The 13,327-nt window shown below is 41.1% G+C and overlaps 1 protein-coding gene across 2 annotated transcripts in view; it reads right to left on the bottom strand.

The window, feature by feature from the left end:
* Window positions 1-13,327, bottom strand: part of GOLM1 (golgi membrane protein 1) — a 50,908-nt gene that overhangs the window by 15,662 nt on the left and 21,919 nt on the right. For both annotated transcript variants that reach the window (XM_029911721.1, XM_026652373.2), the window contains exons 4-5: window positions 5,161-5,215; window positions 2,559-2,661 (exon numbers count right to left, since the gene is read on the bottom strand). In XM_029911721.1, coding sequence (XP_029767581.1) covers window positions 2,559-2,661; window positions 5,161-5,215 — 158 coding nt within the window. The remainder of the gene's footprint in view (window positions 1-2,558; window positions 2,662-5,160; window positions 5,216-13,327) is intronic.

A 13,327-nucleotide genomic window follows, 5' to 3' on the forward strand; every position in this document is an offset into this window, starting at 1 on the left:
TACTCTCTGAAGAGCCTTGGGTAAGGAGAGGGAGAGGGTTATGGGTGGATGGTGCCTGAGGCCCACTCCGTAATAAAAGGGGGAGTTTTGTGCATAGATTGCCTCCTGTGTGTGAAGATCTGGCTCATTAACATTAAAGACATCCCATTTAGGGTTTGGTATAAAACTGCTCTTGCAGGTCTCAGCCTTCCATGGGAATTTCTGGCAAATAACTGATTTTCGCTGCCTCCAGTCCTGCGTCTAGCAGAGGATTATGCAGCAGAGGCTCAAAATACATGATTCTGTCCTCCACTTCCACACCTTAAACATGCCAAGGGGTACATTTGGCCATCTGTTGGGTTCAACAAATTTAGAAAACCAGGTTACGTGTACAAGACCCATAAGGGGGGGGAGGAATAGCTCATTGGTTTGAGCATTGGCCTGCTAAACCCAGGGTTGTAAATTCAATCCCTGGGGGGGCCATTTAGGGATCTGTGGCAAAAATCTGTCTGGGGATTGGTCCTGTTTTGAACAGGGGGTTGGACTAGATGACCTCCTGAGGTCCCTTCCAACCCTGACATTCTATGATTCTAAGGTTTCAATTTCATAAGGTCAGCAGTTACCTAAGTAAACAGGGTGAATCATCAGGAAGTCAGTTGCTCTACAATTTAAACAAAGTCTACAAAGTTTACTAACGTGTCACCTGTCTTTTTCCATATATACAAGAAACAAGGTCAATTGTTTCACAGGTATTTTCATTTGAGACCATCTGACAATTAACCTTAAGCACAAATTCTCTGGAGCTAGAAGTCTGAAGACCCATACCTAACATGCAATTCAAAATAAACTAAACAAAGCCTAGTAATGTATAACTATTTGAAAGGTAACTCGAATATGGGGCCTAATCTTGTGCAGAAGGTGCTCCACATACTAAATATCAGTTCTCAAGCCACAATTTACAAATGTATTGAGTACAATCAGCAGAACGAAACAAAACAGAGACTGATCCTTCAGTTCTAAAGCAGGCAAAATTCATATTGACTTCGAGTTGGTATAAAAACAGCAGGATCAGGTCCATAATAGCAAAAATTTTCTTCTTGGTGACAGTTGTCAAGATTTATCAGAAACCAAAGTAAGCTACTACTTATATAGGGCCTGACTTTTTCATTCCATTGCTGTGGAAGTACCAGTCCTGCCAGCATAGGAAGCACAAGTTAACTTGCTGCTAACTGAGTAGAGAGCCATAATAATTATAAGAATGCAAGCAAAGAAAGTTGCATTGGTTCATCCTTCACAAGATACAGAGAAAGGAACATCAATGTTAGCAAGAAAGGGAAAAAAACAGAACTCATAATTAGTACAGGAAATAGTATTTTCAAACAGCTTCAGTAGGAGGGAATAACTCCTAGTGAGTACATAGAAGTGTTAAGGGTTATTGAAGTTCTTACCAGTATCCCTGCACATATACTTTGTTATTCACACCTTACAATGCTTCAAGAGTACCTATTTCCATTGCTGTTTAGGGCACAGTGAAATCAACACCTTAACCACGGCTTCCCATACTGGCAGATATCCACCTACCTCAAATTCATCTAAAAAAATTCTTCAAAAGTTCCATCATATTTGAGTTAACAAGGACCTTTCAATACATTAAGTCCTTATATAATTTACTGAGATTCCAACTCAACTCCAGAAAACCTTTCTGGTTTGCAGCACAAGAGCTTGAAGATTTGGGGTTTTCCCCTGAAGATCAATAGCAAGCAAGCTGGAAGGACACTACCTGCCAAATAAACACCTCAAGGACCCAAATGAAAAACCCAGGGGCTTTTCACTTCTGTGGAAAACATGTCCACTTCGAATCGCATCCACACATCACATGGCAGATGCTCTTACCTCCTCCATAGGGGGGACTGAGACACCATCCTATTTCTGACTGTGGAAATTGACTTCAAACTATGGAGCACCTCATCCATCAGTGTCCCAAACAATCCACATCCCAGTGGCATCTCAGCAATACACTCTGTCACCTGAAGCAATCAATTAGATTGCTGACCTAGACGTGGACATCTAACATTGCTGTTTTTAGCCATACAAAAGAAGATGATGACGACAACTTCAGGAAACATAACAAAAATCTGATTAAAGCCCTGGCTGGGACTTGGAAGATCTGTGTTCAAATTCTGGCCCTCCCACAGACTTCTTGTGTGACCTTGGCAAGTCACTTAGTCTCTCTGTGCCTCAGTTCCTTATCTGTAAAGTGGGGATAATTGTACTTCCCTGTCTGCCAGGAGAACTGAGAGGAACACAAGTCAGAAATGTTTGTGAAGTGATCCAATACTATGGTGATGGGAGCCACAAGTACTCACACAAATGAGCAGAAACCAATCAGGACCATAGCTGGTATAGTATTTTCCTTTTCTGAAAATGCGATCTAGTCTCAAAATATCTACTAGCCGCATTTATATTTTAAAACTGTTAACTATGGGGAAAAGTGCAGTATTCAAGTACAGGTTTCAAAAGAATAATTTGACTTATGACCTTTCATTCTGTCAGTCATGTATTTAAAAGAACAAACTTACATATCATAGGAAAATTTCTTCTGAAGGTTAGTCTGGTTTTTCTGAAACTGGTACACATCCAGTTGTAGCTTTCCGTATTCCTTCTGTAACTTTATCAAGTGTTCTAGGCCAAAAGAGGATTATTATTTTTAATGGAATATTATATTAAGATCAACAAATCCCTCCCTCCAAAATCAAAGATGCAAATTTGACAGTGAGAAAGCTCTATTGGCTACTTTTCTCAGTCTCCCAAATTCATGATACTTTGGTAGATCAAATACAGTCACATTGTGGCACCTGCTCAGCAGCAAAAACACAGAGGACGTGGGAGGGTTTTCTGCCTCCTCTCCTCCAAAGGGAGAGGTCTAACTCATCGATATTCTCTGGATGCTCTTGGCTTGCAACCTAGCAGACTAGAGGTCACTGAAGGACTAGTCCAGGGGTCGGCAACGTTCGGCACGCGGCTCGCCAGGGTAAGCACCCTGGCGGGCCGGGCCAGTTTTATTTACCTGCTGACGCGGCAGGTTCGGCCAATCGCGGCCCCCACTGGCCGCGGTTCGCTGTCCCGGGCCAATGGGGGCAGCGAGAAGTGGCGCGGGCGAGCGATGTGCTGGCCGCAGCTTCTCACCACCCCCATTGGCCCGGGACGGCGAACCGCGGCCAGTGGGGGCCGCGATCGGCCGAACCTGCCGCGTCAGCAGGTAAATAAAACTGGCCCGGCCCGCCAGGGTGCTTACCCTGGTGAGCCGCGTGCCGAACGTTGCCGACCCCTGGACTAGTCACTATAGTGCAGGCTACAATGGTAAATTTTCCTACTACTATCTAAATTCAAGTTTACAACTCACTGTGATGTTCTGTACTTCGTGGGAACACCCTACACTCCCATGTTCATCCTTATAATAGGATTGTGTGGTATCTAATGCAAAGTTTGTCTTCGGAAGGCTCCTGATGCACTGAGCATTGTTGTTATAGTGATGTTATAGTAATTGTTGTTACAGTAATGTTATAAGTTATAATTTCATGTATATAGTTATCAGGCTGAAAATGTATCCTCATGGCTTAAAGCAAGCCCAGGCAAAAACTCTCTAAGAGCAGAAGGGCAGTTCACACCTCATCAAGGCATGTATGGGACAAACCCAGCCCAGCCTCACAGGAACAAAGGATGCTGGCCTAGGCAGCAGCAAAGGATCTGTTGGACTCTCAGTGAGTCACCCCCCTTCCTTTGGTCAGTTTGGGACTGCGATGAGGTAATTCCTCACCTGACTCTGAAGGAGGGGGGGGGGGCGAAGCCAAGAGGGAAGAAAGAACATGAATAAAGGGAGAGACATTTGCCATGCTCTTTCTCTCTCTTCCACCTCCATCTACAGACATCACCACCAAGCAACTGAAGCACTGATCAAAGGGGAGAGCCTGGCTGAAGGGCAACCAGCCAGCCTGTGGTGAGAAGCATCTAAGTTTGTAAAGGCATTGAAAGTGTTAAGATCAGCTTAGAATGTGTTTTGCTTTTATTTCATTTGACCAAATCTGACTTATTTGACTTATAATCACTTAAAAAAATCTATCTTTATAGTTAATAAATCTGTTTGTTTATTCTACCTGAAGCAGTGAGTTTGGTTTGAAGCATGTCAGAGACTCCCCTTGGGATAACAAGCCTGGTACATATCAATTTCTTTGTTAAATTGACGAACTCATATAAGCTTGCAGCGTCCAGCAGGCATAACTGGATACTGCAAGATGGAGGTTCCTAGGGTTGTGTCTGGGACCAGAGATATTAGCTAGTGTCATTCAGTTGCACAATCCAAGGAGCAGCTTACATGCCAGAGGCAGTGCATGAACAGCTCAGAAGTGGGGGTTCTCACAGCAGAGCAGGGTAAGGCTGGCTCTCAGAGTCAGAGATTGGAGTGACCTAGCAGATCACCAGTCCAGATAACACCAGAGGGGAACGTCACATGCACCCTCTGTAATAGCAGTTTACAGTTCACAAAGCAGGATTGTTTGTAAGTTAGTAGTTTTCTGTGGTGGAACCTCCTCCATCATGCTGTGACACCTTGAATGTTTGCTCCTGACAGAAAGCTGAGCACGTCAGAGAGGCTGACAATTATATTTACCAATGGCCCAAACGCTAGAAGGCATAACTCACTAGCAATGATTCTAAAAGTGTCAAAGTGGTTAATAATTAATAAGGCCAAATTTTCCTTTTAGATATGTGTGTATTACTCCCATCCACATATAGGAGTATAGAATTTTAGAGTTGAAAGAAGATTATACTATGTGGGTGGGAACAGATAAGTTGTTCAAGTATATATTATTAATATAGGGGGAGTCTGTTCTATTTATGTTCGTTATTTTCTGCCATTAATATCTAAGGCCATGGAGTCCTGCACTAAGAGCCACATGGTTGGACCCTTTTGCCTACACAGAGCCCCACTGAAGGCAGTATGGCATGAGCCCTGCACCCGTGAGGAACCTGTACATGGTCAGGGTCTAGTTTATGGTGGTTCCTACACTTTCTCATGGCTTTAAGATGGAGAGCTCACACACCCAAAAGACATAGGAGTAAGACTGAGTCTTTGAGAGAACTGGCTTTAAGTCTGATAATAATAGAACTACAATAAAAAGGTACCTTTTAGATTCTGGATAAATCGCTCATTTGTTGTTATGTTATTCATTAACACTGCCTGCGGGGAAAAAGTGAAACTGTATTAAAACAATGCTGATCAAACCACTTATTTAATAAAAATATAATCAAGTAATTCTTGAAAATAAAGCAAAAATGTATTTCTAAGTAATATGATACAATTAAAAAACAAACACTGTATTAGGTGCAGTTGAGATCAGTTATGTTATTTCAATTCCTAGATTATGAAAAAACAAAAAAAAATTGTACTACCCAAATCAATGAAAGATCGTCATTACAAATAAAGCAAGATCACAACATTTTAAACAGGTTACTCATTGGAATTATGAGTTTAAAGAGTCCACTGCTAAATACTTGTTTACCATTGTCTCCATTTCATGTTAATCTTACAATCACAGTAACAATCAGATTTAGAGTGTACTAATCAACTGGACCTTTAAGAAAGAAAGATTCACCAAACTGCATCCTTTCAATAATTCTTTTGAGATAGAACCAATAAGCCTACTGTCAGGATTGCAGGGAAAAAGTGCCAAAAGAACAATTATTCCAACAACACAAATAAAAACTCTACCAAAGTCAGTAAATCAAAGGAGAAATGGCTTTACTGTACTATTAGGTTTTAGATTATGCACCATTATATTTAGTCCACTTCCCTGATGAATGGGATCCTCTTTTCCTTCCCTGGGACAAGTGAGAGGTGTAATGCCCTTTCATTCCCATATCTTTAACTCCAGACACACTAAAAAGGCAGTAATCCCAGGAGGGAGGAGAAGGGCAGAAATACACACGCACATGAAATTGGACAGGTGTAGGGGAAAAAATAACACTACATGAAAATAGTCTCAGACAAATGCCAACAGAGAACTCAGCTTCAATGTCTAATATTTAGAAATTGTGTAGGAAACCAGTTTAGTTTTGAAGATGACAGATGATTATGCCTATTTAGACGTATAAATCTGTATATCTTCTGAAGTATCTATTCACTGTGCTTGGAAGTAAATTATCAGGATTCCTATTTATTCATCCCAGGATGCACCCAGTATTTCACAGGTTTCAGAGATCAGGATACAACCATTCCCAAAAGAGGTTTTTTTTCACAGAAGTAGCGCTGTTGCCATACAGTATATGGGCTGCCTTAACTGGAAGGATCACTTCTATGATCAAGATGGTCATTCAGTCTGTGCAGGCTACTGATAATGATGCCAAATAGTGCTAATTTTGATTGTGCTTATTGTAATGTAATCAGCCATTCACTAGGAGCTAGAGAAAGAGTTCACCAGTTCATCTCAAACACCTGGCAGATGGTAATGACTTTTGTTCACTAGCAGCCTAAACCAGATTTGTGTCCTACCATCTAGTTCCCCAAACAAACTGTTATTTTAATGTAATGACAGAGATATTATTGTTTACAGGAACCAGTAAGTTATATTCACATCTTCATGCGGAGGGAGCAAATTTCAAACAGATAAAAAGGAAATTTTTCTTCTACACAATACCACACAGCCCATGAAACTCAATGCCAAAAATATCACTGAGGTTAAGAGCTTAACAGGTTTCATAAAAAAAGACCATTAATATGGATGACAAGAATACCCAGACTTATACTCATCAGGATTTAAAAAAAGAAAAAAAAAATCAAGAGTTTTCCAAGGATTATAAACCCTGATTGCTTCACCACATAAACCAACCTTTAATGAATGGTGCTTTGCCTATGGTGAGGTTATTCCATAACTTCCAACTGCAGGATTTCTTATACTGGAAACATCTGGTACTGGCCATTGTTGGAGACAGGCTACTGGATTAGATGGTCCAGCAGTCCAATTCAGTATGGAAATCCCTATGTTCCCATGTTATTTTCCTAATTTTTGAACATGGAAATAAGACTATGCTTCATTCTGAAAGCATTATAGAATGACTGCTAAATTTCATATTACTCAGAATGGTAGTAAGGGTGAGTAGTAATCATCTCAAAGGGGAAAGCACAGGTACATGTTATTGGAAGGTCACTTATTAAGTCACAGGTAAAAATGCATTACTTCATATCCTTTATGCATCACATACAAAAGACCCTTTTAGTGAAGCTGCAGTACCCTCCTGAATGTGAAAATATGATGAAAGGAGGGTCATATAGAAAGAGATCAGGAAACACTGGTTAGTAAAAGCACTTTAATGTTTGCAGCAAATCCTGTTTAATAATTTACAAGAAAACGTTTACAACAGCCAGAAGGTTGTTTCTTAATGTTGCTGCACTAATACTTAGAGTTTTATATTTTTCAAGAGCTGTACCAACATTAACTAATCCTCACCACATTGCTCTGTTGTAGGCAGGCAATCTCCCCATTTTTTTGCATGTGGAGAAATAGACACACAAAAGGTAAACAACTTGGCCAAAGGCCAGAGAACAAGTTAGTGTCAATAGCCACAATGAGAAGCTCAGGTGCGCCTGGCTGCCAGGCCTGTGCCCAGGTCAATTTAGACCCAAGAGGAGGATTAGATTTGGTATTTCATTCAGCACATAAAGCATTGCATACAACCTCTAGAAGAGGAAAATTCAGAGCTTAGCAACTCTGTACACAAGCCGTGCCCGAGTACAGCAGCCCTCAAGCCACTCAGCAGAAAGACTTCCTGACTACAATCAGTGCTGTTGAAAGCAAGTAAATCATGTTTTCACATGCCTGACCAAAAAGCAGCACTATCAGCAGCAAGATGGAAGCGTCTCCCAGCTGGATGACAGTTGCTACAGTGACTGCCAGAGATTTGCTGGGAGAAAAGCATGTCTGTGTAGAAACCGTTGTCCACATTGGGGAGACAGAAAGCAATGGAATGTATAGCAACATCACTGAATTGGTGGGCAGAGAATGACTTACCCTAAAGAGAACAGTAATTCCTGCAAGAGAGTTTTCTAGTTTCACAGATTCACAGAAAAGGCCAGAAGGGTCTATTAGATATGTTCTGACCTCCTGTATATCACAGGCCATTACATCTCACCCAGTTACCCCTGTATTGAGCCCAATAACTCATTTGGCTAAAGCATATTCTCCAGAAAGGCATTCCCTTGTAACATTCCATGTTATCTGTCAGTTCCTTCAGCATTTCCCATGACAACAGCCAATGCTGTATTAAAACCAGGCTAACATAGATCTGAAAAATGAAAAATTGGTTTACTTGCTTTCAACACTGACTGTACACAGTGTATCTAATACATAAAGAAGCATTGTAACAAGAAATGGTAACAAACAAACAAAACAAAACATACCAAAGCAATTGACTGAAGTAACATTTTGTAATTTATCTGTATTTTCAGAGTAGTTTTCACATTAGGGGAAAAGTTGCTGTATAAGCAATTAAACTGATCAGACATTAACTAGACTGATTACTATTATAGTTTATTAATTAAGACTGCAGTAGTTCCCAAAATACCACAAGCTCTGGTCTCACAGAGTGTACAGTAATGAGACAGACAAGAAAGTGTGTTGGATAGATTTACAACACACAAGCCAGGAGAGATCAGTGAGAAGATAACCATGTGCCTTATGTTTACATATTTGGTGGCTATTGAATTTTATTTATTTAAATTAAATCCTAAAATTTCCCTTCCTTCACCATTCACCACACAGGTCTACCCACCATTTGTCTGGCAACATTCTTCAATTCTAGTGTCTTTATGCTCTTCTCTCTCAGCACTTTGAAAATGATTTGAAGAGGCACGTGTGACAGCGTACCCCATAAGGCTTTATGGGGGGGATGTTTATAAATGTATGTACAATATAACTGAAATATGTTTTGTGCTGCCTGTGCCATGTAACATATCTCCGTAAAGGTTATGGTCTACTATATCTATTCATCCTATTTGTACATATATATCATTTTCTACTTGAGGTTAAGAATATGGGCTGTATGCTTGCTTGATTTCTAAGTAAACTTTGTGAGGCATTTGGTCAGCTTCTTTAGGAAGGAATTCGCCAGGTTAAGTACCTGATCAGGAAACACTTGGGGAACAATGCATCTTGGAATGCTCCAATCCACATGAGAAGTCTTCCTGGAGACATGCAAGATACCATGTGGACAATGGCGTCGGCCTGTAAAGACTGAGTCATGCAGGGGCATGTGACTTGCCCAGGTGACTCCAAAACTCCATCTTGGAGCTGGACTTTGCATAGGAGGGAGGTCTCCACCCACAAGAGAGAGTCTATTTAAACCTGTGGGAGACCCCTCTATTTTGTCTTCAGCTGGCTAAAGAAGGAGCCTCTCCACCCCCCCCCCCCCAGGATACTTGGAGGAAACTGAAACAAAGGACAGTAACTACAGGGGTTGTGAGAGATTGCTGGACCCAGGCTAAAAGGAGATTAGCCTGTAAAAGGGAGCATTCTGGAACTGGTGAGGAACTTATCTGTATTCAGTTTGATTAGACATAGATTTGCGCATTTTATTTTATTTTACTTGGTGACTTACTTTGTTCTGTCTGTTACTACTTTGAACCACTTAAATCCTACTGTCTGTATTTAATAAAATCACTTTTTATTTAGTAATTTACTCAGAGTATGTATTAATACCTGGGGGAGCAAACAACTGTGCATATCTCTCTATCAGTGTTATAGAGGGCAAACAATTTATGAGTTTGCCCTGCATAAGCTTTATGCAGGGTAAAATGGATTTATCTGGGTTTAGACCCCATTGGGAGTTGGGCATCTGAGTGCTAAAGACAAGCACACTTCTATGAGCTGTTTTCAGGTAAACCTGCAGCTTTGGGACAAGTGATTCAGACCCTGGGTCTGTGTTGAAGTGGACTGGAGTGTCTAATTCAGCAAGACAGGGTGCTGGAGTCCTGAGCTGGCAGGGAAAACAGAAGCAGGGGTAGTCTTGGTACATTGGGTGGCAGCTCCCAAGGGGGTTTCTGTGATCCAACCCGTCACAGCACGCTAGCCACATAGCCTTTCAATCCTAGGTCATGAGATTAAAACATCAACAGGTGAACTAATTTTTTCCCCCAAGGCTTTCAAGGTCACTGAACATATTTTCTCTATTGTATTTCTTTTAGGCTTGTCGGTATGCTGCAGACTCATTTTACACTTTTGAACAAGAGTGCTGTGTGAAAAAAGTCTAAAGCAATTTTCATGCCAATAATGGAGCATTTAAGCCATACAGCTTTCCACCGAACTTTAGCATTCATTCTCTCTAGAAGTTACAGCCTGTTCTCAATAAAATTAAACGCTGAATGAAACAACTCTTTGGAACTGACTGAATGATTCAGACAATTGATAATGGGAGACCAAGCCCTCTACCTCTAACTCAGCGTTTGGATTGTGGTCAAGGCTGTTGGACATTAAAAGTCTACAGCTTCTGGCACCTATTCTGCATGACAGCAGTCAGTGGTTTCAGTTCATCTCTTATTCCAGAAGTGAGCCACAGAACACATCACAAAAAACATCACCACAATCGGCTCATTTGTCAACAGTCTCAAAAGAGGCACCAAGGAGACAGTGGGCATAAAGAATGAACTATCCTTCCAAACCTGCAAAGCAGTGTGCACGTGCTTGCGCTGTGTGTGTTCTGTGGACACAGGATTTTTGTCATCATTGCCATCAATCTAGCATATGTATTATCACTACATTCAATTACAAGTAAAGAAACATTTGGCAGTATGAATGGAATAAAATGCACTCTGTGCAGGGGTTGCTATAACTCGCCACAGCAATCACTATACATTAACCCCTTTTCTCTTGTCAGCCATTTTACTATATATGTGAAAAGGCAGAAATTTTCAATAGGATATTCTTAATTCACATGTGATCTGAATTTCCATGCCTTGGAAACCTATGTATTGGCCTAATGCAGGGATTCTCAAACTTGTTCATAATGCAAATACATTTTAAAAGAGAGAATCTCCGCTCCCATTTATGAGTATGTGGACCATCTCTGTTGATGATGTACTTTCCCCAAGGATGAGATTTCAACAGCAGTTGCTTAAGGGAAAGTATTTAGTTTATTTTAGCTTCTTTTAATGCAGTTTAGATACTGGAACATGAGAGACCCTGTAATACATGATCAGCCAGCTTTGCACAGACCACCAGCATGGGATCCACAGACCATCTGAGAACTTCTGGTTAATGAATGCTGTGTTTGAAGCCCATTTCTCTATGAAAGAAATAAAAGCCTCTTTTAAGACAACATAAAAACCAGACTGGAAGAGGAACACTGACAAGTCCATTACTTTACTCCTAAATCTATTGTAAATATAAGGCTAACTTCTGGCCCAGCTGAAAAAAGTCACAATACATTCAAAGTCATTTTGAACGGTAATTAAACTAGAAAGACCATAATCAATTAAAGCTCTGCCTGCAGGTGTAGTGGCTCAGAGGTTTATGTTACAATCAGCCATGTATAAGGACTTGTCTACACTTCAAATTTGTTGCAGGTCAACTTGAGATGTTTCCTGTTCAAATGTCTTCGTCCACAAACAAAATGTTTTGTTGTATATTATCTAGTGTTTTAATGTGTGTTATCAAACCCAGCTTTGGAAGCAGGTTTACTTGGATGTGGATTGAGTTTACCCATTGCAAAGCAGGTGTGACTATAACCACATCCTGTAACAAGTGTTGTGCATCTGTCAGATCTTCCTGCCAGTATCCCACGCTGCTTTCTGGCTCCCTGGGTCAGCTGTGTCCTCTCTACAGCTCCAGGGTCATCCTAACTGGATGTCACATCACCACTTAAATAGCTGCATACAGCCAGGTGCAGTTCTTTGTCATTCCAATTTGTGGTGAGTTCACACATACTTGTGTCATACTCCTGATTACTCCCCCCACCACACCGTACATTGCCTCCTGCTGCTGCACCATGGTCCCAGACTGAGATTCTGGACTTTATTGAGCGCTGGTGAGAGGAGCTTTATTTTGCCCATCTGTATCTTGGCACGGGTATACAAGCAGATACTATCGACACTGCTCAGAAAGGGGCATCACCAAGACTCTCTGCAGTGCTGCAGTAAGGAAAAGGAGCTCTGAGTGGCCACAGACATGTGAAACACAATTTAACTGTACAGAGAGGTACTACAGCCTGCTCTTGCTATGAAGAGCTTGACCATATGTTTGCTAGAAGTGACACCACCATACCAGAGTTTGATGTGGATTCCCTGACTGAACCACAAACCCTGGATGTGGGTGATGCAGTGAGCCCAGCGAACCAGAGTGGTAAAGCTCCAAACCACCTCTATGTAGAGCTGGAGGATGAAACCGAACCACAGGGGGACACTGCGATGTTTGTATAACTTTCCTCTGGCTCATGGGCTTTTACTTCCCACCACCCCATCTCATACTCAGTACTGTACAAACTCTCCATTCCTTTTGACACTATTATGAAAACACAAACACCACAAACTTGCTATGTTCCGGCCTACACCTCTCATACAGTAGTGCTTATTCATGTTTCTGCCTCCACCTGGTCAACTCCTGCAACCTTCACAAAAATGGTGGCACTGCATAGCTTAACAAGGAAGGTACTTATTTTAAGTTACCTTTTTTCTTATTCCTCCTCCCTCTCCCCCCCCCCACCATATTAGTAGCAGAAGGAAGAGGGAAAACAGCATGCAATAGGACATTGGATATGGAAAGGCAAAGAAGTTCCGGGAGCACATGGCCTTCTAAGTTTGCACAGGAGTATGATTGCTCAATACAATTTTTAATGCTAACAAAGTTCACCACTGTTGTAAGCAGGTGCAACGCTATTGACATAAAAAGATTTATGGGTGAATTTTGCCCACAGTGTTGCTATTTCACGGCAAATCAGAAAACCAGTATTAAAGAACATATTTGTTGAGTGGCCAAATAAAACAGAGATTACCTTAAAGAAATCTCTGAATGATTAGTTAAATATGCAGAGGAATAGCTACCGGAGAGGGAAGGAAAATAGAACATAGTAAACCCATTATTTCACCTTTACATTTACTGATATTCAAACTAGTACTGACCCTTATTGCCTGGAGGATCCCTATCAGAATGGGGTCAGCCTAACACCAACATACAACTGGTGTAAACGAGATGAGGATAAGGCCCATAGCATTATTCCCTTACTTAAGGCCTCTAAAATAACATGACCAAACAACATGATCCAAGGACAAAGTGATAGACAACTTTAAATGTCATTTTGTAGATTT

The sequence above is a fragment of the Terrapene carolina genome, unplaced genomic scaffold (genome assembly GCF_002925995.2).
Source record: "Terrapene carolina triunguis isolate 2854851 unplaced genomic scaffold, T_m_triunguis-2.0 Scaffold113, whole genome shotgun sequence".
Lineage (NCBI taxonomy): Eukaryota > Metazoa > Chordata > Testudines > Emydidae > Terrapene > Terrapene triunguis.